The sequence below is a fragment of the Bombus vosnesenskii genome, unplaced genomic scaffold (genome assembly GCF_011952255.1).
Source record: "Bombus vosnesenskii isolate JDL3184/JDL3185 unplaced genomic scaffold, Bvos_JDL3184-5_v1.1 scf7180000016274, whole genome shotgun sequence".
NCBI lineage: Eukaryota > Metazoa > Arthropoda > Insecta > Hymenoptera > Apidae > Bombus > Bombus vosnesenskii.
Genome location: NW_022884343.1, coordinates 2828645 through 2854351, shown reverse-complemented (window position 1 = coordinate 2854351; position 25707 = coordinate 2828645). Strand labels below are relative to the sequence as shown.

Here is a 25707-nt window from a genome sequence, read left to right as displayed (position 1 = left end):
AATTTCAACGATATTATAGAATTTCATTATCCGGCCTTCGCTGACTGTAGAAGAGTGCCTCTGTAAAATATTCAAAGCGTAAGAAAGGATTTGGATCGTGGAAAAGCATTTAGGCTCCTTACCTTCACTTTGCCATACTTCCAAGTGAAAAGGGCGACAGCGGGCAGACAGGCGATGACGCAGCATTCCAGGATGAGGATAGCAGTTCTCATCAACCAGTTCAAGGATACCACACACGGTGAATCGTCCTCACAGGACTCGCAACCCTCAGCACAGGGGAGACACTCGAACACGCCATTCACGTCGTACTGATTCTCTTCACCCTAGAAATAAGACATCCAAATAGAAAATTAGAAAAATCGATTGTCATGGTACACTTGGAATGCAAAATAGAGACTGAAAGAAGATAGAAAACTAGAAAAAAAAGGATGATTATATTCGAAATAGAAGGTAGAAATGGAAAATTAAAAAAAAAAGAATTAATTATTATATTTGGAATTATATGTCAGAAATATTGTACGTGGAATATAATATTTTTAGAAAAATTAGGTAGAAATGGATTTTGAATGATATGTTAAAAAATGTCAAAAGTATAAAAAATTATAGATTTATATTTTACACGTACTAGTATTATCTACATATTCATATATGTAACACGAGAAATTACATTGTATTATAATCATGGTTCTAATTACACGATCTCCTCCATTTTCACATTGCTAAAAATGGATTAAATACTGTGTGCAATTTAAAATTCTACATTTAAAATACCATAGAATACACGTTTTCACGGAAGCCAACGAATATAGTGTTCGAATAATCCACTGTGGAAAAGGACACGAGAAAAGTACTGGGAGAAAATATTTAAAAAATACAAAAAGTACAGTATCAAGAAATATGAAAAATAATATTTTAATCCAAAAATGTCTACCATCGTTTTATTAAGAGTTTACTAAAAATTCTATTTTGCATTTCTATTTTGCCCATTGGTGTCATATTATACGATAAATATATTTTTCCAATTCCAAGCACAATTATTATTATTCAAATAACAATTTCATATTGGTCAAAATTATGAGCAATTCGGAATTTTACGTCAGAAATATATTATATTTTTTATAATTTGTATTTTATTACAATTTTTTGTTTCGAATTTCCACTTTGGTGAGCGCTAGCGTTATCTCACTTCCACACGCTTCAACCTCTGTCCACGCGCTCAAACGTCTGTCTCACTCGCACGCGCCCCAATGTCTGTCTCACTCGCACGCACTGCAACGTCTGTCTCACTCGCACGCGCTCCAGTGTCTGTCTCACTCGCACGCGCTCCAACGTCTGTCTCACTCGCACGCACTGCAACGTCTGTCTCACTCGCGTGCGTCACTGACCTCTCTTTTGCGCACTAGCGCTGTCTCACTCAGCCGCATCACTGACCTAAAGCTCCTCCAACTGGTTGCCATTGAAGGGCGCTGAGCCAGCGGGTTTTTTTACTATACAGTAGGTCGCGCGTACGCACTTCCCGGAAGGAGTGGAAGGTGAAGCTTACTTTCAGGGATTTTAGCGGCACATCAATGGTAAACTTTAAAGCTGGATATCTCGAAAACGGAGCGACGTATCGACGTGAAACAAAATGGGTTTGAAAGAGCGTGATTTATGCTGTCTTTCAAGAGTGAAAAATTGACAATTCTTCTGATTTCGTGGCTCTTATTTTTCCGTACATCTTATTGTATTTTCTGCTCCTCTCATTGCGGTTACGTTATTTTTCTAAATATCTGGATATCGTTTAAAGAGAACAAGTTAAATATAGAAGAACATACAAAAATAGCGAACTTGTTAACAAATTTATTGCTGGTTTATGGATAAATATGAGGATATTCGATATTAAGAAACACTTAAACGCCATCAGAGGAATATTAAAAAAATACCTTTCCATAAAACACTGTATAAAAATATTTTCCACACATGAGAAATATTTGATGGTATCTCGATAAATTAACTTTTTCTAACTTCGAAATACACACTGTTTAACAAAAATTTATTTTAGTGCCATTTTGCTACACACGTTTCTTCCAAACTTCTCGAACAACACCTGTATTTCTAAAGGAGAGATTCGTATTCCATGGAGGAAGGTTTCAGTGGAATCGTACAGGTCGTAAATCACATAAACGCTGCTGTAAGCGGCCATACGGCAATCGAATCGATTAACATTCGACGGCTATTCGCCACATTCTTAATCCCATCGATAGCCCGTAATTCAACGAGCCAACCAACCGGACGGTTCATTAGCGGCCAATGTCAAAATCGGTGTCATGGAAACAAATGTGTGTCACGCCATCGGAACAAATTTCTTCAGCCATAAGCGACCAAATATGCATGATTACTTCCGCGTAAATCCGTATGGCTACAAATCATAACGTGGTAAATCGTATTCACGTTCGTGACTTAAGTTCAGGAGAATTTATCGATATCACAAATCAACGGCGATGCCATTATGGTTTAGGATGTTAGGGTCAAGCTAACTACGCCCAGTTGCCATTTCCATGCGTCGAGAATGGAACCTTATGGCGCATCTCATTGCAGAATAACATGTTTATGCTAAGACAAGATTCTATTTCACGTGTTACGATATTTATTTGTTTTCATAGGAAATTTATTTGCTACTTACATTTTTTACTGATCTACTGATTTAGTGGCACGAATCGTTTCAATGATTTTACAATTTGAAACTATCAATGGTTCTTGATTCAAATTTTTCTTTAAGGGAAATATCCCTGCCAAAGAAAATTTCGAATTTTCCTCTTAAATGAAAATCCTCTGGAATTTGGAATTTCCACAGAATGAAAACCTTCGGCTCCTAGGAATTGCGAAAAGGGAAATTCTCTAAAATTTTCCAAAATTTTATTTTCGATGAAAATTCTAAATTTTCGAAGCTTCCAAATTTTCACTGAAAGTTTTCGTTAACTTAGCTTTTCTGAAGAGAAGACCATTCGAAAGGCGACGACTTTAAGCTGTAAATTTCAAATTTCCATCATTCTAAATTCCAAATTACAAATTCCAAGGGTTTGAAGCTTCAAATTCCAGCAAGTATAGGTTTCATATTTCAGATATTCTATGATTCGCAATTTCAAAAATTCCAAGTGCCATATTGCAGAAATTTTCAATTCCAAATTTCAGCAACTCCAACTTCGAAAAATTGCACGTTCGAAAAAAGAGTACTTCTTCTATAAAATAAATTTTGAAAAAGAATATCTTGCACATTTATATCTCGTAGCTCATGTTAATGCAGATGATAATAATTTATTAGCAGAATGAAATTTCATGTGTGGCATTAGCCAGACAAATTCAAACTCCAGAGACACGTCTCATATTTGCCAAGCTAATAATTAAATTAGTCTACGAAGTGGCATACCGTACGTCTGTCATGAATTCCAACTGCTTCCTAGCATAATTGTTCGAGTATACAGGCGAAACCTTGTCTAAGTTGTTTGGAATTACAGAGAGTAGAATTTCATGAAGTTGTTGCCATGTTTACTGTTGATTATTACACACGATAAACAATGCAAATTGCTACGAAGTTCTCCATATTTAATTGTACGATATTTAGATAACAATGTATGCATACGAAAGAAAAGAGAAAAATGAAAGAAAAAATATTCTTGCAAATTTAAAGACAGGATGTTCTTAAAAAAAGTAAAAAAAAATTAAGTTTCTATAAAAACTTCTAATATTAAAAAAAAAGAAATAAGAAGATACTTTGAACAATGTAAAATTATTTATCAGAGCATCAAATATGAAAATTATTCCACTACAAAAAAAATAAATAAATAAAAGAAAAAATATTCTTGCAAATTTAAAGACAGGATGTTCTTAAAAAAAGTAAAAAATAAATTAAATTTCTATAAAAACTTCTAATATTAAAAAAAAAGAAATAAGATACTTTGAACAATGTAAAATTATTTATCAGAGCATCAAATACGAAAATTATTCCACTGCAAGAAACAATTTATTATAATTCGCTATACTTCTCTTCACTGATCTTTATATTCAAGCGAAAGTATTTCATGAAAGAAATTAATTTTTCTTCTTGGACAATGTTTTTAATTATTCTTTCAATAAACAGATATTACTATCCACGTTGGTGTATGACACTTTCACTTGTCTGTCTGCGTTCGCCGCCTGTTTCCGTTCAACGATGTAATAAGACTACGAGCACTTGAACGCGAGCTTTGTTGCAATTTTAATCCCTCGGATCGTGTCGAGTTCGTTAGCCAGATTATTAACACGTCCGCGAACGGAACGAAATTTACTCTTAATTGAACTGGTGTAACATTTCGAAACCGTGTAGCCAAGTTAATTAAGAGCTTGTTTTTTTAAGCGGATAGAATTCCAAAGAGGGATAATAGAGTGGAAAATAGCTGTGAGATGTATAAAACGCCAGTCAGACACCCAATTCTCTATCTGAAACTATTAAAGAGTAGAATTAGTTTATCAGGCGGAAAATAGAATTGGACCGGTGATTAATTATTGTTTTACGGAGAAATTGTGAAAGTTTATTAAATTGGAGGCTGTTCGATCGAGCAGAAATCGTTCCACGTGGCATTTCGAACAGTTGGAAAATCTGGGATTTTCTTTTGGAAAAAGTGTAAGAGATTTTGGTCTAAAATTTGTCTGTCATATATAGAATTGTATGGAAAATATCTGGAAATTTTTTCGTGAAAAAAAATAATTAGTTTATATAAAGTTTATTTCTCACAAATATTATTAATTTTAATTTGTCCATCGGGCAGAAAGAAGACAAATTTTAGCTAAATGTTAATCTGGACGATTGTTCCCTTCATCCGGACCCAATTAAACTCTCTTTATTTAGTCGTGTTCATGGAAATACGAATTTGCCTAAACGCAATCAGAGTCACGTGACAATAATAAAAATAATATTGTGTTCTCTGAAATTTTATTAAAATTCACGAACCAAAATTGTAACGCTATCCTGTCGATGCAAAACCATACATAGCAGCAATAACAATAACGGATAACAATAAATTTCACAAAAATTTCGAATAAAAAATTGTCAGGAAAATTTCGAGCTGGTCGAAACGCGAAGAAAAGAATAAAAGCAGCTGCTAAAAAGCATTGGGAGGTGCAAACAGGCGGAGCAGAAGCGGACAGCGTAAGTTACCTAATGGAAATCGACGAGAGGTGGCAACTTTCGCATTCACCAGTGAAATGGGTCAATCACTCGTGCGACCTTCGCGCTCAACGCGTTGTAAACATCTGTGACAAGCCGAAACGATGAAATAATTTACGTTAACAATACACTTACGTATAGAATCCGAACCGTTGACTCCGCAATGCCATGAATAATGATAATTCAAATAACATTAGGACGACAATGCTTTGGGAAGTTGGCAAAAGTGATTAGAATTCAACGAAGCGCGGTTTAAATGGTTTTCTGGTTCGTTTGGTCGATTAATTGATAATCCACAGTGATGTTCCTGGCCGGTACAAGGGGAAAAAATCGATTAGAATCGGACAAGTGACGGGGATTAGTAGAATAGGGTCGCGTATGGTCGGACAAGTGGATCAATCAGTAGAATAGCTCGCCCCTTCGGTCGACAGGTGGCCACGTCAGTGGAACAAGCAGTTTATGGTCAAACAGTGGTTACCTTTCATGGAACAGGAAAGAAAAATGATAGAACCGAGTATCTTTACGCCCCATGCAGGGATTTAAGTAGATTTTAACACACAATATTATTTTTATACTGCAATGAGTGAAGAATATAAAGGAATAATAATATAATTGAAATTTTACAAAAATGATTTCTGTGATTCTCCACGAATCAGAATATGCCAATAATAGTTAGGAACAAGTAACAAGCTAAGAAATATATTTTCCTTGGATGGTATTCCAAAATAAGTATACTTTATCAAATAGAAGACTACAGAGGAAGAATATGACAAGTTTCTCATCTTTCAGATAGCAGCAGTTTCCAAGTTTAAAACTGTCAGTTAATCACATTAACAAAATTGTTTGTGCTTAATTATTTGCTCACCCTCTCTGTAATTATAGAACTATTACTTATCACAATATTAACACTGTTATCTGTGTCCTATCAATTTCACTTCTTCATCAACTATCCATCTTCAGTCTTAACAAATCCTTCCGATCTTTACCTCCTTCCACAGTTCATTTTATTTTATATTATTCAGTGAAAAACGTCCATTAAAATCATCCAATCGATAGAAGCATACTAATTACATTATTTTTCCACCAAGAACACGTTCGATGATGAGAAAAATATCTACAGCTACACTGGTAGACAAATATTGGTAAGACTGTGTGCATCGTATGGGGTCTTGAACAGTTTCAATCTGACAAGATTGATCCACGAGTCTCGCTTAGATGGATAGCAAATTCTCGTAGCAATGGTTCGCTTGTCATAGGTACTCGTCAGCCGATGAGATTGCACGTCAGAAAGACACGGTGGATTGGAGACAGAGGTGACACGGGAATCGAACGGTGGCCCTGGCTGGTCGGTGATCGTTCGATATTGCAAGCTTAGTGTGTCTGTTCACTATGACAGCGTGTCATTTCTGATTACGTCCCAGGCATTCTGACTGAAGTTTAACGCAAACCGACGCATACCCTGCGCTACCGCTGATTGCTTTCTGATTGGAATTCGCTTGTCGACGATGACGAGAGGCCTGGCCACCGCGGTCTCCACTCTAACTAGCTAGATATCTAACCTACGGGGAGGTTTTAGCGATGGATCGTCGACGATCAGATACCTTCGTCCTATCGTTCCATTAATCTCTCAGAAATTAGACATCGCAGCTTCCATCAGCTCTTAATTGATATCAATGGGTCACTGAGGATTTTCGATTAGGTCACCGGATTCTTCAGTATCTCCTTTTACATTGTACTTTGTACCCTACGGAGCAACAATTGTTAGTCATTTTTATGAAATACAAATTAAATAGCTTGGAATTTTTGACCAAAGCTCATCCTCGACCGAATGATAACAGTGGAGGATGAAGGCTAGAACTGACACAGTGATTTTCTCGACTTTCGCAAGATTAATTACAATTTTAGGATCGTCAAACATCTCAGATCTTTATCCACGTATTTTGCAAATAAATCATTCGAGTTTACAAGAATCCACGAAATCTGCAACATTTCTAGGAACAATTACGAGTTACAAATTTTGGCCAACTACGTATCTGTACGTAGTCGTAGCGCTGAAGCTCGAAGCATCGCGCGATGAAGAGGCTTCTGTGAGAGCCTGACTGTCGAGGAGACGTCGACGAATTGACAATTGATTTTGGTGAATTGCACCGACCAATAGGAATTACCAGTCGATATGGTAAATGGAATCGTGAATATTCTCGCATGTAGGAATTAACTTCCGATTTCCAGAGAATAAGCTGAATTGGATAGGAAGTTGGGAAGAAGGTTCATGAGAATAGGCTCAGGCCAGATTTCTGTGTCATTAGTCCTGTAACAATTTTAAAAGGGGCAAGCGAACCACGCACCCTTTGCTGTTCCGATTCTCAGAGATTTTACAACTATAGTGAGCAGTCACGTGAAACAAGGAAGAATCTGAATGGGCTTTGAGTTATTATAAATTCCGGTTAAGAAGTGAATAAGAACCCAATTATAGGGTGGACCCCAGAAAGCTGTGAAGTCTTAATACCGTACAGAATTCTGGTTCTTTGAAAGTTTCAATCTCGATTGTAGCGAAGTTGTGGGGAATAAAGGAAGGCTTGAGTCAGATTTGGATTAGATCCCATTTATGTTTAAAGGTTCCAGGTCAAGGAGCGAATTTGGCCCGGGAATCTAACGTATGGAGTAAAGGATTAATATGGACGATTTAATATTCCAAGTGAAATAAAATAAGTGAAATTCTAAGTGAAACGAGAAATGAAACAACTTGATGCTTGTCGGCTGAAGAACGGATAGAAGCTAAAGTAGAATTTTATAAGGTCGATTCAAACACAATTTCCGAATAGTTGGCAACTTACTGTAAACATTGGAATACTTCGATGTTAGCAAATTTTATAAGAAAGCTGAGATCACGTAAAGTGGAAAGAAATTCTTCAATCTGATGAATACATTTTGGATACATGTTTTAATTTTCACGGTAGAACCGCGTGAGAGAATAGAGAACGAACTTCCACTGGAACCATTGTCAATCAACAATAGCCCACAATCTACCCACAATTTACCCATTCTGGCCTAAAGGTCAGGCCTGAAAATAGCAGCTTTCCAATTGGATGAAACAAGCAAAACGAGGGAACAACAAAAGCGAGAAAAAGTCACCAGAAACAAACAGAAACGAGGATCATAAAGACGAGAAACGTAGTGGGGAACATTAACGAACAAATGACAATGATTCTTTTCAACGATACCTTTGGTGACGTCTATGCGACCCGTTTCACTGGCAACGTCCACTAACTAGGAAAATGGACGAAAGCAAAGCCGAATCAACTGGTTTTATCGTTCTGTTTATTGTTCAGGTATTATTTCGCCGGAACAAAACAAGGTGGGGAAAAAGGGAAAAGTCTATGCAGAGGAAACTGAAGAGCTCGCAACGACGGTAATTGAGGGGCTGCATCGAATGGTCTTGCATCGCACACTTCTCGAAATTTCTTTTTCTCTCTACAGAGCTGCTCTGTTTTTACCATCTTTTCCCAAACATGGGAACTGTTGCTATTAGCGTGCGATGACACATTGCTTTTTCTGGAGAACATGGCGACCTGGTTTAACACATGTTTGTGACGGATAGGATCATCAGTACATGTGGTTTTATATTTTTGCCAGAGGTTTTGCAATGAGTGTGAAGCTTCGTTTCAAATTGTACCGAAGAAACCAGAACAAACTGTTCTTCATTTTTTGTGTATTTGCAACAAACTTTCCGTCTAATCTGACAAAATCCAAACTAACCTAAATGTAGACTGTGCGCGATCTAGACCATGCTGGTCCTCGTTTCTTTTTAAATTTATCACGAAACCTAAATACAAATCTAGGTTATACACGATCCGGATCTCAATGTGAAATTCCATCATTTCTCTTGTCATCGCTAATTTCTCATTTACGATGGAAATGCTCTTGACCGATGGTACAATGTCCGAATTCTAGTCTCATAGTAAATATCAGTGCTTAGAAAGATAATCGAAGAAAGCGCATCTATAAAAAAGAATATAGCCGATTCAAAATCGATCGATCTCGAAAATCCCTAGAGTTCAATTGACCGAACGATAGGAACCTGCCTTACCGACTGAGTCGTCGATGAAAAGATCTCATTTCATACGTCACACTAACCATTCGATGCGACGGGTCGACGAATTAATAACGTTTCGCTGAAACGCCAATGGGAAATCGTTTCGCCGTCCGGCGCAGGTGCGCTCGTCAAACCGGGCACATAACTCCGGATGACAGTGCGGATGACAGCGTGGCTGCTGTCGATATCCATTTTCGCGCGAAGGAACGAACGAATCGACAGACTGTCCAAGCTTCTATGCGCTGGCCGTATAGGGTGCTCGTGAAAAATAGCGTTTGACCGAATAGCAGCCACAAAATGGAGAACCTTGGCCGTAACTATCGCTGCACAAACGATTTGTGACAGATGTTGAGGTGTTGTTCATGGAAAAGAGATCGGAATGTTCCTCCGGGTTAATGAGAAAATCCGCAATCATTTAGTTGCCAACACAATAAATCCTATCCTTTGGAATTTTGTTTGTTTTGTCAGCCATTCAAAAATTACCAGTTTCCTTTAATCAGATGTTTATACGCGGTCGTAGTTTTACTATTATAGCGCTAAAAATTAAGACCATAATCTTTACATTTTCTTCTATCTAACCTTTGGCGAATGTCGGTCGTAACTGACCCTGACATCCTGAGGCGTTTCTCTATGGAAAAAAGATTAAATTTTTTTTAGTAATGGAGATTTACATGTTAACCTTTGAAATTTTCACTGTGGAAAGACACTGGATAAATTCTCGTAATCGCTTTCCATTAGTGCAATATAAATTCGTTGGAAGTTAGCAACTACATAAATCAGGAATAAATTAGAAATGAACTGCTGCGTTAACGCGTCATGGGTTCTTAATGGGTTAAGCGTAATGAGGTTCACAGAATCCTTGGAATAGATTTCCAACTAGTCACGTGTCACGCCAAGTTATTTACCACGACCAAGCACAAATAACCACGGAATATTCTGCTGCGTCGCGTTCAAGTTCTCGAAGGAATTTCTGCGCCCAAAGGGCAGCATACGTGCGTCTAGGGAATATTATCGGAAGTTACGAAGGAATCTAGTAACTTTTTCGTTTTACCACTCGAACGAAGAGGACGATAAGCATTCTGGTTCTTGGGCGCTCGAATAATTTTCTGTCGATTAAGATGACGGGTTCTCGATAATCCGTGGTTCCAATCCACAAGTTTAATTCACTTTCGTCACGGACGATTGAACGTGGATAGCGATTCGGTAATGAATTCTGCTGCTAACTACGATTTCGTTCCAAAACTCGTATCCGCTGTTTTCGTGAAAAAGTTTCTGAGAAACGAGCCACGGAAAAACAAGTGAAGAATCACCTGAAACTCGATATCCAGCGTTAGTGTCGTGTACTTAACAGCACAGCTTCATGCAAACGGCCCTATGGAGGGCACGATAGTTGTTCCTCTGGCACGTTGCCACGGAATTCCGCACATTTTCATTCAACGAGAAAAAATTATAGTTTCGTAAGCATTTTTTCCCTTCACTTTTTTCCTACCTTTACTACTCTCCAGGGATTAATTTAGCCTCTGTAGAGCTGTATAAATGAAATAATTTCTATTGCTTTCCAACGCGATAATTTCTTCTTCTTTTTGTTTTGTTTTTTTCCTTTTTTGTTCCTTTCCTTTCTTGTTCTTCGGAATGGAGAGATTCTTGGGTAAAGTTGCAAGGCTTGCTCCAATTTTTAATGCAGTCGTACGATCGTTACGATGATTCAGGAGCCTGCAGTGTCCCTATATCAGTTGTTATTGTTAGCTCGTTGCTAGGTAGTATTATTTTCTTCTTTTTTTTTTTTTGTTTGGTGTGCGTATTATACATTTGATTTCTTTATATTATACTAATTTACAATATAATTTTTGTAATTTTTTAAATTATAGAACTCCTTTTTGCGTGTCTGATTAGTATGACCACTTATGTTATTTACGTTTATTCAACAAAGTTCATGCAACTGGTTTAGAAAAAATTTGAACAGATTTTCAGTAGTTTAAATAAATAATGACCTAACAAATAAAAGCTATATAATCAGCCTCTTTTCGATTCAAAAAAAATTATCAAGCATTTAAAGACTCAAAATATCTCACTTTCCCATCATCTCACTGCAATACCTTTATACGCAAAATTTATGATCCAAAAAATAGTGCATCTGTAAAAAGCCTATACATAGCTGTACTCGTGAAAAAAATAGTCTCTTTTAAGTCCCTTTTATTTTTAGATTTTTATCTCGGTCTTTTTCTTTTTATTTTTTTTTTTTTTTTTAATTCAGGAAAGGCACGTGGCAATTCTATGGGACACCTTGTCTAATCACAGACTCAACAATTTGAAAGCTCTACACGTCTGGCGAAAGTCTTCTCAATTTTTCCTTTTTCCACTATTATCTTGTCACTATTTATCAGTTAATTGAAACAATCATTTTTCTTGTTCAATTATAGTCACGCGAATATTATTTAAATAAAATATCTGAGAAACAATCGTTTACTAGGCCAGCACCGGAACTTATTCATCGTTACATTGCTATAGTTATAGAAATATTGTATTAAGTAAACTATTAATTAAATTATATTTAAGAAACTATTATATCAAAGTAAAATATTTGGAAAATGAATGTTTGTTAAATTAAAAGCAAGATTTGTCCATAGTTGGATAACTTTGCCAAGTTATGGAAATATTAAATAAAATATTAAATTTTCTTATATAAAATGTGATTATATGAACATATTATATGATATTAGAGAAAAATATTGCTCAACCTATGGAAATACCATTTCCATGGCATAAAATATTTGACAAATGTTTATTTATTAAATAACTAGTAAAACTTATCCATCTCCACTTTCAATCGATCCCCAGGGATTATTGAAAGTTTCTCGTTTTATTTCTTTCGCTACATTTCCGTCGTACATGCGACATGCGTTTATTTATTTTCTTTTTTAACAGAAATATCGGAAAAATACGCAGACACGTGTGATTATATACGGGATAGAGTAAAATTGGCACGGTTATTTGGTTTTGACAGAAAGGAAACGATTGTTTCAAGTTTAACGCGAGTTTGACGTTCCCTCGATTAGATGGCCGTTCAAAAAATGTAAAGTTTGAGACGAAGAATTGGGTCATTTTTTTCCCCTCCCTGCTCACGTCGTCTGTGACGTGCAGTTCTGGATTACGTGACGGGTTAATGGAAAATATGAGAACGAACAGAACCAGGCCGAGTTTTGTATCGCGTTTGCTATAAAGTAATTTTCATAGTTCGCGTGATTTCTCCTTTCACGGTGTTGCAAGGGCTCCATCCTGACCGATTGCCTTCGTATAATTTAAACAACGATATGGATCTTTCACTAAAAATGGTTGCGAGGTTTCTCCTTGAAATTTGTGTTTTTTCCTTCTTCTTCTTCTTCTTCCTCTTCTTTGTGGCAAGTCGTTGAGAAAGATGCAAAGTAAAAATAAATTGCGTCGTCGAGGCTTTTAATGCATGGCAAGGCCGCTATTATTAGCCTGAAATTACTGCAAAACGGTGCATTTTGTTATCAGGCTTGTCAACTTGTAGAGAATTAGTTAAAAAGTAATTTTCAAAAATATGTAGCTGATAGTGGAGAAATATTAACGTTCGTGGTAACAGTTTGAGTGAATTTTTAAATACTGTTTCTTTAAACAATTCTTTAAATCTGATCAGACAATGATTTGTAGTAAATTTTTCAAGAATATTTCATTATACTATATATAGTGTACAACATGAAGAACTTTTGATGAATTAATATCACAAAATTTCATTGTTTCAGAAACACAAGAAATTTAAGAAGAACACAACGCAATCTGAGCTAAAAAATGAAGAAACGAATACCCAAAAACTTAATTATTCTCAGAATATTATGAACATACTGTGTGTAATGCCAACGATATTCCAAAAACATTTCACCATGCAAGAACTGGAAACACGAAATATGCAAAATACCCAACCGATAGTCTAAATCCTAGCCATTTCCAAAAGATCGTCAAGCTTCATTGTTTAAAACGTGCATAACCATAAACGTAGCATCTGCAGTCCTACACAATAATTTCTCATGGTACTTAAGCGAAAGCAAGTAGAAATCCCACTATTCTCTCATATTGCTCTTCACAGTATGTGCATTTATGTTCATCTTTGCATGGAGCTCATTAAAATAGCGACTTCTCCTTCAGCCTCGAATGCGGTTGTCCTTTCACACTAACCGTAAAATCAACAGATTTGGCCCTTTTCCTCTCAGCACATTAATTACTCTCAGGCATTAGCCTTTCATGGAAACGCTCGATCCCTGGTCATTTATCAACAATTACAAACGACCTATCAACAACAAATCAACGCCACATAGGTAAAGTACAATATGTCAATGTTTGAAGTTCTATGCCAACTGCCTGGCTAAAAAGGATCAACGTAGTGTGAACGAAGCGTTTGACATACAGTAAGATTTTTCTTTGTCTGTATGCAAATTCCTTGTACGAATCAACGTCTAAAAGTCCACTTCCATTCGGTTGATTTAATTAGATACAAGTGTGTTTCAGTAAAGGACTGTGCAAATGAATCAAAGAGACTTCAGTCTTCTGACACGTGGTGTCCCAGTGATGCAACATCAACGAGAGAGCTTGCAGGTTCACAATTATGTAAAGTTGGTAATTAAACGAAACCACCATCGTCTGAATTGTCTTGTCTGACCCAGGGACATCTAAAATCACCCAAATTTCTATGAGACATGGCCAATAGTGATAGTCTGACTGTTCAATTTCTACTAAATACATAAAAATTCATGTTCTACCACTTACCACCTTCTTACATCTCCATCAGTCGATCGAGGAACCCTTCAGATCCATAGACCAAGCTATAAATCCCATATACGTCTAACAATCAACCTAATTCAATTCACCTTGAAAGAAGCCAACGATGACACCAGCTGACCAAATTATTCTATGTTACCTTTGAGTTACGTTCGCAATAAATTAACTGCAGGTTAGCTCATGATCCCAGTCTGTCTACCAATCACCAACTGTCCCATTTCAGTCGCCTAATTCGGCGACTCAGTGGTCTGTAACGTTCGCCTAACACCGACATAGTATGGTCGTCCACGTTGGAACTAGGTGCCGGAATTGTTTCAGGTCCGTGGATCGTGTGCAGCACTTTCGTTTCAGCAGAGATTAGTCGAATACTTCAAAGGAATCGACGAATCAGCAACGTGTTCTGTATTTCGTTGGGGACAAAAGGGAATCACCGGTCTTGGTCGTAGGCGATATAAAGTCCTTGGGTTCTATTTGATGGCGACAAGTGAGAAACGCGGCAACCAGACTGCGGATAGCTTAGAACTGCTAGAATGTTGAGTCCATTTTTGTGGACTCAGGGGAACTTGACTAGCAATCGCTAGTCTCTGCGAGACCTGATTTAAAGCCCTTAAAACTCTACGCCCAATAAACATTTTTATTCATATCTGATGTACATTAATATGTGATTTGAGAGTTTCTAAATTGGCTGAAGAGAAGATGACGAAGAGCACAGATTCTTATATATTAGATTGGCAACTGAGTGAAACCCAATATTTAGAAGAAATTTAAGAGCAATTAAAATTACCAGTTGATAATTTACCATTAGAGATTTATTTATGAGATTCCTGAAGGCAGTCAATAATAATTAGCAAACTATAATTCTCTATGTACTTGGAAGAATCTCAACGTGGGTTCAGCACGATGACTGTCAAAATGTCCAATTGGTAATTCCATTTGACAAAATGTCTATTCTACAACAATACCGTCTCTACGAATTTCTTCTTCTCGCTAGCCTGCATGTTTTATTGCAAACATTTACTCAAAAATGTTACTCGTGAACCGACCTGGAGCCACTTGAACAATGGCAGTGTCTACGCTCTAATTGGGTATTGAAGCGTTTCTTTTTCCTTGGTAGTGGATTTTTCTGCCTCTTCAAAACTGTGCAAGAGCTATCCACGAAACTCCTGACTCAACATTGAGAGACACCTGAAGAGGTAGAGAAGTTGGATCTTGGAAGAAAGAGGCAACTCCGGATGCCAAAAGCAACGTGCTATCTCATTCCCTCCTATTTTTCCTTCTCTTCATCTTTTGAGCAAGAGACCACAATCCTGAAGTTTTTCCAAGTTTTTGATCAACAGAGGAACAAGACACAAGGAGGGATTCAGAGGTGTTTAACCAGGCTAAGAACCCTCGAGCAACCGGCAAGCCGATTTACAGCGGAGCTGCTTTTGAAGATCCTCGCAGGAAAGAATATTCTGTGACCTGGAATTAACCGGCTGCTCACCCTTGTACATGATTTTTAATCAGAGCCACGAGACACTGATAAATTGTCAGTAAAGAAGCAGTCTTGTAATTTGTCTGAGATTCCTTTGCAGGTCCAGAAGAATTCAAAGTAGTTGGAGAAAATTATTAATAGTTCTTTTTTGGCGGTTTCTCTGGATGATTCAAAATAGTCTGAGAATTTCTTAACGCCTCTTTTACTTTCCTGAAAATAGTTTTAAGCAGAGCAGTTTTTTAAGGGAGATTCATTATGGTTTTAAGAGCGGATTGAAGAATGGTCATAGTTTGTCAAGGTATTTGGAATACTTCTTTTCTCAAGCTTGTCCAGGATAATTTTAAGCGATTCGAGGCTTTTTTATTAACATTTTATTGAACTTTTAGGAATAGTTTAAGAAAGGAATTTCTGGGAATGGTTGGGAATATTTTCAGACTTTTAAGAATAGTCCAAGAGAAGAATTGTTGAGGATTTGTCAGGACTTTAAAGATAGTCTAAAATATAATGATTTGAAATATAGTGTAAAGCAACCTTTTGATACTTTTGGGTGAGAGTAGTTTAGAATAGTTGTAGAATCCACAAACTGTGCTTTCTGAATCTTATAAACAATTCTTATCAACTGAATGCATGAAGGACAAAATATAACATAATTTTCAAGTACTTCTTTTTGCTTGAAAAACTTACCATCATCAATTTCTCGTACTCTTCCTCGATCACGGTGCCATTGTAGTACCGGTTGATAGACTTGGTGTCCGGGTAATAAAAGCCACGTTTGCAGATGCATCGGTAGCTTCCACGACGGAATCCAAGTCCAGGGATGGCGATGCACTGCAATTGAAAATTACAATTAGACGTGAACTTCGTTCAATACCAAATAAGATATTAAATACCTGACACACACAAAAAAAAAAAAAGGAAACAAAAATTTGGCGACTAAAATATTAACATTTTACCAATAATACAAGCTAACAATTTTTATTGATAAATCTACTAACCTCGGTGGTGCGTTTCTTGCATTTGTCACTGGCTGCAAAGATGTTCAATTGAGTGGATCCTGGTGGCAGAGGGCACTGATCTATGTCAAGTCTGCGCAGATCAATGTCTATTCCACTTGTCCCTCTGAAAAAAGAGAAAAAATATGAAATTATTCGTACGATTGTCTACACATATTTTTCACATAACCATCTTTCAAGAACAATTAACAAAATGTATTCATATAAAATAAGAAGGAAGATAAATTGCTAAGTAGACAGGACGTGGATAGAGTCAAAGTGGCAATGGTTATTCGCTGTGACAGGTTGAACCAAAGGGTAGTGGTAATTGACTGAAAGTCATAGTGGAGAGAGGACAAGGTTATTCCTATCGAAATTCATGCTTGTGACCGGCATAATGGACGGCAGTGTCAAACGACCAAGCATGCCACGCGTAAAGCTATTGATCGTTGCATCGCTTTATTGTACAATAAAGCATAGTTAACGTCTATTCTGAAAGTGAGGATCCCCTTGCCTGAAACACGATATTCTAGACTTAAGTAAGGCTAATTTTTCAGAGTGGATATCGGCATTGAGTTAAGAAAATAGAAAGGTTCAGTTAACATGTTTTCGCATCATCTGTTTGAGTTATCGTTTTTCTATACTCAATAAGATTATATATATGAATATATATTGAGTATAGAAAAACGATAACTTAAACAAGCTTGGATATATTAATTGGACTGATTGAACAGTATAATTGGTAAACGTGAGTCGAATATATAACATGAACTAATTATACGAACAAATTGCCTGATTCGTAATAGAAACTATTGATTTTACTATGATCTTTGGATTTTAATACTTTCATGTAGATTTCATTTTGAAAAAGGAAAAAGATCTACAACGTTTCAGGAATTGTTAGCTTTTCATTTTCCATTATTTCCCTTTCTTTTCGTTTGAATTTTCCTTTATTTTCTTCTCTTTTCCTTCAAATCTTCTGTGTTTTTTCATTTTCTTTCAGTTTCCCTGCCACCGGATTTCCCTTAATTTTCTTTTATCTCTTTTTATCTTCTTTATCTCTACTTTTCCTTAATTTTTCCTAACTCACAATTTTCCTTTGTTTCCCTTTCCTCTACTTTAAATTTCCCATTGATCGATTTCCCTTCTGTTAGCTTTAAATTTCCCTCCCCTTATTTTCAACTTTCCTTCCCTTGCCTACTAATTTTCCATCGCTTTTCCTAAATTTCCCTTCCTTTCGTTTTCTTTTATTTTCCTTCAGACTGTTCCATCTTTCCCTCGCTTTTTCCATTTCCCTCTTCCATTTCTCAATGCTGTTTTTCACTTGTTAATTTCCTTCACTCTGAACTCCCCTTTTATGTGCACTTTTACGATCACAGAAACGCATAACAGTATACTTTGCAAACGTTCATGCACGCGCATTAAAAAAGCCTGACTGGCTCTCGTGTCGTGTAGCTGTGACAGACACGATGCACCTGTTCAAATAAAATACCTGTTATAGCGCGACATGGACCACGGAACGTGGGCGATGATCAATTTACTTCGCCCCTGTGAAGCACGTGCTCCGTATCGCTAATGACAAGACGCGAGTTCTAACCAGTGTATGCAACGGGACCAGCAATATTCATTACAGTAGTAACAGAACAGACACGAGTTTGTCAAGAGCGTTATCAGTTGTGGCGACAGTATCCACTGACAGAGCAAACTTTGCTGTATGAATTTAATTTTTCATTTTTCATCGCGGCTTCATTAATCGCTTAGCGATGACGAGTACACCAGAAGGTAGAATAATAAATAGGTGGATGACAGTCTTGATTTTGGAACGTGATTTCTCGACAAATAAATAAGACACGAGTGAAAAAGGATGGTATTGTCTGTAATCTGGTTGGCAACTAAGTGTTTGCGGGTTTTGTCAATATCACTTAATGACAAAATCCGCAATGAGTTAGTTGCCAAGCGTATATCACTGTCTTGTCGTTTGAAGAAGCTTTGGATATCGTTAGGTGGACATTTGACATTTTTCCACAGTTTGAAATGTTCTTCTCGAGATCTTTTATTGGCTGTTTGAATAAATTTTAATTAACCAAACCAATTTTTCAATTTCACATCACGTAATTTGATCTTAATTGAGTATCGACCGTGTCATTTACTTACAGGCCGTGCAATGTAAACTTAATTAATTAATGGAATTGGCAAATATCGAATAATCAAAGAAAAACACAGTAGCGTTTCTTCTGAAGAATTTCCTTATGCGGAAAATGAATTTTATTTTGCAAACGTTTAACAGGTAAAACGATCCCTTTCCATGGAAAATATCCCATCGTCTTTCAATGTGGAAGTTTGCGAATCCTGAAAAGACCTTCTTTTAGCGTGATTTCCAATTAACCTCAATTTCCCCTAATTAACCTAATCTGTGGAAACGAGACTCCATGTATTCACGGCCAGTTACGAATTAATTCAATTATTACGAACCTGTGCATTTTCTCTGTAAACTCTGACTTCCTCGATTCGAAGGATAAAACTAATGCAGAATTTTCCAGTCTGCTTGCAGAACGATAGTCAAATTCGATTTGTTCGTTTATTCTGAACGCGACACGAGCCTGCAACGCGTCAGGCATTTTCTTGCTTGATCGTGAAATTTCGATTCGTTTATGCACACATGCGTCGACTTCAGAGCCAATTATCGAAATTAGTCCAGTCGATTCACAAATCGAAATAGAAGAGATAATTAAGCTTACGCGTAAAATTCCAACTCCAAACGGGTAATTATCCCGGAATAATGCGACTGGAAATAATGCAATGGCATCGAATAAAGGGAATATCTGATCTTCAGTTTTCTAGAATTTGAATATGCTCGTTTTAGGTTATGTTTTAGGTGTTGTATGTTATTAGCTCTATTATCGCAGTAACGTTGAAAAGTTATTTGTTGGTCGTGCGTGTCGGTTCTCTCAGTTCTATGATAGCGGTGGAATTAGTTCAGTCCGTCTAACTGGAATGCAGCTTGGACCTAGCCGTGCTTCATTTTCTCTTGTTTGAAGGTTAGTTTTAGTCAAGTTGCAAACGTTGCAAAACCGCCAAATTTGCGTGAAATTAACCGTACCTAGCTGGCCTAACTCAAAACCTCATTTAATTATACTTAATTGCACTTAATATAAATTTAATTTAAAATAACTTTCACTGTATTTAACTTATGTCTGAATGTACTGAACCAAAAACTAACCATATTTTATTTTATTTTAATATATCTATATATCAAAAGTCTGAACACTATCTGCCTGATCTCACTAGTCTGAACACTATCTATCTAATCTCACTAGTCTGATATCGCTAGTCTGAATATTACCTACCTGATCTCACTAGTCTGATCTCGCTAGTCTGAACATTACCTATCTGATCTCACTAGTCTGATCTCGCTAGTCTGAACACTACCTGCCTGATCTCACTAGTCTGAACACTATCTGTCTGATCTCGCTAGTCTGACTTCACGAAGACCTGTCACATGTCCAAGCGATAAAAGAAAATTCGAAATTGACAAACTATGGATTTTACTAACTTTCCTACTATACAGATACTACACCACTCGATAGCTGTCATCTATTGCTACATATTATATTTATTCATCATATTTAAATACAAATTCATCTTGCAAAATTTATCAAATTATCATATTGTTATCTTATTTTCCTTACTATATTGCTATTTTATATTTCTTATTCTATAAATTTTCTTTCATAAATCACTGGCACGATACTCGTTAGAATATTTAGCAAGCGTAGGAAACCTCTGCTTGAGCGCTATTTGTTTAATTAGGTCCATAAAGAATTGTATAAAAATCCGTACTGTAATTTTAATTGAACGAAGGAAAGGTTAAACAGCAAAAGGAACGAACGTACGTAATCTGGGTATTTGCTAAACACGAGGAGAGACAACTTGGTCGTCCGGCTGCAATTAACAATTAATCAAGCATCCCATTGCTCTTTAGCTTCATTCAACGAAAGCGTCTAATCCTTCGTTCCTCGAGTTGCGTTCAGTGAAGTTAAATTCACCGTGTTCGAGGAACGTTCCCACTGGACCAAGAAAATAACAAAAGGGAATTGTTCGCGAAGCGTCTGACAGTAAAATATTCGCCGTAAGGCAAAGGATTATAAAAACGTGAATACCAGCAGTGAAGATGCATGACTATGCTTCCGTTTTGAAATCGTGGACCTTCTGCTAGACTGCGGAAAAATAATAACCAGCCACGCGACGCTTTCGCTATACGGCGAGAGAAGCGGACATGGGACGTTTCACGCTATTATGAAGTGCTATTATACGTTGTGCCTCCGTTTTAATCATTTCTTTCGAACAAAACTTTCTTATTATATTAATTCTCTATTGTTCAATTAAACAAAAAGATCGTTCCTTCTACTGTCGTATTGTGTTATTGGACTTGGCTGATTAACAGTAGATCTGCTCTACTTATTCCTGAATAAATGATACGTTCTAATATTAATATTTATATTAATATTCATTAGAAAATTTATATATGCCATACTACTGCTTCCGTAATATTTTTCAAATGAGACTTGGTTACTAAACTAGTTTCTGATTAGTAAATTAAATAAAAAGTTGCTTGTTGTACAGTTTTATCGAGCTCGGCTGATTAATAATAGATCTACTCCACTTTTTTCGCGAAGAAACGACGTTATTCGGATTAATATTTGTTAGAAACTTGTTGAACTACCGTCTTCATAACTATTTTCCGACGAAATTTCGTTATTACGGCCGATACGTAACTGACTTATTCCACTGGCTTCACTAGTAACTGACCCATCTGCTTTATCTGTCCAGTAACTAACCTATTCTCCTTGTCTGGTTAACCATAAGAATTGATTCCTATCGGCTGATTAAAGATTGACACATTCTCCTTGACCACAAAATGACAAACACAAGCCAGAATCAGATATTGTGGCTAGTAACTGAAATATTCCCTCGTCTCAATCAATGACTGATTTATTCTTCTAATTTGATTACTAAGAGAGGTCACGTCACCTGTCTGACTAATAATTTACTTACTCTCCTTGACCGACAAGTAACAGATACTGTTCACCTGCCTGATTAATAACCAGCCTATTTCGCTAATCCGACTAACCAATGACCTCTTCCACCTGACTAGCCAATGACTTACTTATATTCCTTATCTACTGGTAACCGACCCATGTCACCTGTCTGACCACTAACGTTACCACTTCCCTTGACCGACAACCACCTGAGTTATTCTACTCGTCTATTCAATAATTGACCTATTCTACTTCTTAGACAGTTGCGTGGATATCAGCTGGAACTTAGTGGCCTTACAGCTCGAATTAACTTTATGTCTTTGAAGTTACCAGTTCAAACTCTTCTTTCAATGAATAAGAATACAATTTCGTTCAATAGCCAAATCGATCAATTTCTCTTTCTGCACATTATTCAGTTGTGTAACAGGCTTCAAAATTTCAATACACTTTCTTAATGCTAATCATAGCATAGTCTGTTTTATCTATTGTATTGTACTGTATATATTTGATATTACATTTTAAACATATATTACTTTACATATTACAGTATAATGGAATGATTTGTATTACCATAAAATATGCCACACAGATAGGAGTACCAAAACAAAATATCTTCTCATAAATAATTTTCCGCTAAGAGGGCAATCTTTAATAATAACAACCTATGAATTAAATAACGTTAAAGAATTCATACTAAATTATCCGCTGATAAATGATAAATTTTCCTCGAGCTTGCTCAGTCTACCAGACCTTATCAATGACAAAATATCTTTAAAACCTGACGACTGCCACCAATTTGACAAGATCGTCATTTCCCACTTGCCAATTTCAGTTTCAAATTTCCTTGGGCCACTGAACGAATTTCATGGTAAAATTATTTCATCTGTCTTCCCGTAGATTTTTTTCATTATTTTATTTTTGATAAATGGTAGTTCGCTGGCTGGTTTGGTATCCGTTACCGGTCGGAATTACAGCGTGGAAAATGGGAGAGATGAGCAGGGACGATGGCCGTAATTCCCGCGAAACGAGGGATCGAAGGAAAATCGTGCAACTGCGGTGAACACGGTAAACCAGGGGTTACAGGGAGCCGAGCATCGAGTATGTTAATTCGCGCCGTCCAGGCAAACCGCCAATCGGTGTACGAACCGTTAAACTTCCACTGATAATGGCCTTGCTGGCACTTACGTGTAAGTGAAATGCGAGCAACGGAATTTGACGCCGTTTACGTTCCTTCTCAGCCTCATTTTCATCCAATTTCCTCAAAAACTATCTACCCTTAATGTATCTCTTCAATACGATAATTTAACAGTTGTACTACTTGCATTACTAATTTTTCTCGATTTAGCTGATCTTTTTTTTTTAATAGGTCTTATTGCGAATTTATTATATATATTCATTTTTCTTTCGAATTTTTTTTTTTTTTTTTTTAAATAGTAACACGATCTCTAAGAGTTAATTTTCGACGTTAAAGAGTTCGACGTAACACGGTTAATGCGGCGTTAACGGTCGCATTTTTCATAAGCCACGTCACTACAGCTTCTCGCATCTGCGGACCGGAAGTCGCAGCAAAGACTGTGACAGTAGAAGGGGGAAAGAAAAGCGGTGTTTACGTGGCAACGGTACTGATCGTAAATCTTCCGACCTTTGATTTATATTGTCATGGAAATGGGAGACGAACGGTGTCCTCGACTGGTACCAACCCGATTTACGACCACGACGGTTCTCATTGTCGCGCTTAAAATATTGCTAATCGAAAACGACCAACATGACAGGATCGCATCACGCGTTCGAACATGATTTTCAATCATACGTATTTAGATTATATATGTGTGTGTGTGTGTGCATGAAGAAACTAGTATCATTAATACATAATTATTTTATTACTAGTATCATTAATATATAATTATTTTATTCTATAAACATATGTACAGGGTGGTTGGTAACTGGTGGTACAGGCGGAAGGGGGGTGATTCTAGACGAAAAAAGAAGTCGAAAATATAGAATAAACATTTTTCGTTCGAGGCTTTGTTTTCGAGAAAATCGACTTTGAACTTTGGTTCGGTACGCGTCCACTTTATCGCGTCTCGATATAACGGATCTCACTGTAGATCGTTGTCTCGATGGAAAAATTAAAAAAAAAAGATGTTTATTCTATATCTTCGACTTCTTTTTTCGCGTAGAATCACCCCCTTTCCGCTTGTACCACCCGGTTACCAACCACGCTGTATATAATTATTACATTATAATGTATAATTATATTATCAATATTATACATTTATTGGGTTGGCAACTAAGTGATTGCGGATTTTGTCAATGCCACCTAATGACAAAATCCGCAACCACTTAGTTGCCAACCCAATAATTCCTTCATAACGATTTATATTATTATTATTATTATTTATTTGCAAAATAGTAGTTTGTTAAAATGAAGCGAAAATAATTCTGACCAGTCTCCTACACCGAACACGCCGCTATGAATGAAACGAAAATGATACAATATCAAAGAGTGTGATGATGCAGCGAGCTACGACGAACTTGCTGGTTCCAGCTACCATCGAAATTTAATTAAACTTGCTCGAACCATCTTCCACGTCCACCACTTGAATCGCACTTCAGCCGATTTCTCGCCCCTTTTTATCCGCAAGAGAAGGATTCCTTTTATCCGTTTAACTCGAAAATCTCGACTCGTCTACTTCTTGCGATCCAGGCCGATTGGGAAGGGGGCGAAGTTAAGAGTAGCTGGCCAATTATATGGCGATCAGAGTGTAAATTAGCGCAGAGCTGGAGATAACAAGCAGCTAAAGAAGGGTGAAATGAAATTCTCTTTTCGTTGCACCACTCCCCAACGACATTTGCATGAAACAAACTTCCCTCTGCAAATGGCACATCGCGTTTACATTTCTTTCCGTTCGTTAAAAGTCTCTGATTGAAACGTTCGAACTTTCCTTCCTCTTATTTCCTGTTACTTCCTCCATCTCTTCTTTTCTCTTCTTTTTTCGCGAATCTTTGTCGAATGAAAAGTGCCCGGGAAAATTTCACGACGTTTGCTTTTTTCTTTTTTTTTTTTTTTTTTTTTTTTCGAAAGATAATGGTTTTTTGATGGAAATGGAGTTAGGTAGATGAGACTGTGTGGTCGGTACATTAATAGAGAATGGTCGAAGTGGTGCATTAATCGGGCAGAATTGCCTGGGAACAAGGAATTAAACGGGGAGGATGGTGCGTCCTAATGAGGCATTCGATTGTTTTCACATGGAAACCTGGGAAATGGAGGCGTGTCTGCCTTGTAATATCCCCTTGTAATTTCCACGAAATTCAACGGAAGCGAATTCTGAACAGGATTTTCCACGTTGCTGAATGCGGTTGAAAATTTCAGTCGATTGATAGAACAACGTAAGATGCGGCAGAAATGTTTGTCTTTCGTTGGCAATTGGTAATTTCAAACGATCGAATGGACGTGATAAGATGGACAGGAAAAATTTTGCTGTTCCTTTAATCGCATGTTTATGCAACTCGGTTCAATAGTTTCATAGTAAATTCGTTTTTCTTTTTTTTTTTCTCAATATATTTTGTAACATTTTGAGGAATGTTGGGAAAATTGTTCAGAGAATATGGAGGTACATGTACCTGAATTTTGTTCCATGGAAAATATGTTATCGCTTTTCCAACGACACTGGCGCCGAGAAGAGTTCTCTCATCATTGTCATTCGCACAACCATATAATATCGTCGTGAAAAAAATTCTGATAATGAAAGAGGGCAGGTAAAAATGACAAAAAAAATGTGTTTGAAAAAAACACGTAGAGACTGAGAATAAAAATAGGAACAGGGAAAGAAATGTTCAGATTTCAATTCGATGTGCCTTTCTATTGTTATAACAGGAAAGAGAAAAATTCTTTTGCTGTTATTATCGACATGCTAATGCAGTATATCTGTTTATGAAAGACTAACAACGATGAAAAAGGGAGTATCAAACAAAGATGACAAAGCACGTATAATTAAAAAGAAAAGAGAATTCATAATTAAAAAATATTGTCCCTTTAAATTCGTTCCTTTCTTCGGCAACTCTTCACCGAAGGCAGAACAAAAGAGTTGGCTTATCCCAACGAATGTTAATTTCTTTATTAAAACGTAACT

At 36.7% G+C, this 25707-nt stretch overlaps 1 protein-coding gene across 1 annotated transcript in view; it reads right to left on the bottom strand.

Annotated features, from left to right (window-relative positions):
• Window positions 1–25707, bottom strand: part of LOC117242564 (probable G-protein coupled receptor 158) — a 163799-nt gene that overhangs the window by 66394 nt on the left and 71698 nt on the right. Inside the window, exons 3-5 of the mRNA XM_033509358.1 lie at window positions 16539–16662; window positions 16228–16371; window positions 123–323 (exon numbers count right to left, since the gene is read on the bottom strand). Of these exons, the coding sequence (XP_033365249.1) occupies window positions 123–323; window positions 16228–16371; window positions 16539–16662 (469 nt within the window). The remainder of the gene's footprint in view (window positions 1–122; window positions 324–16227; window positions 16372–16538; window positions 16663–25707) is intronic.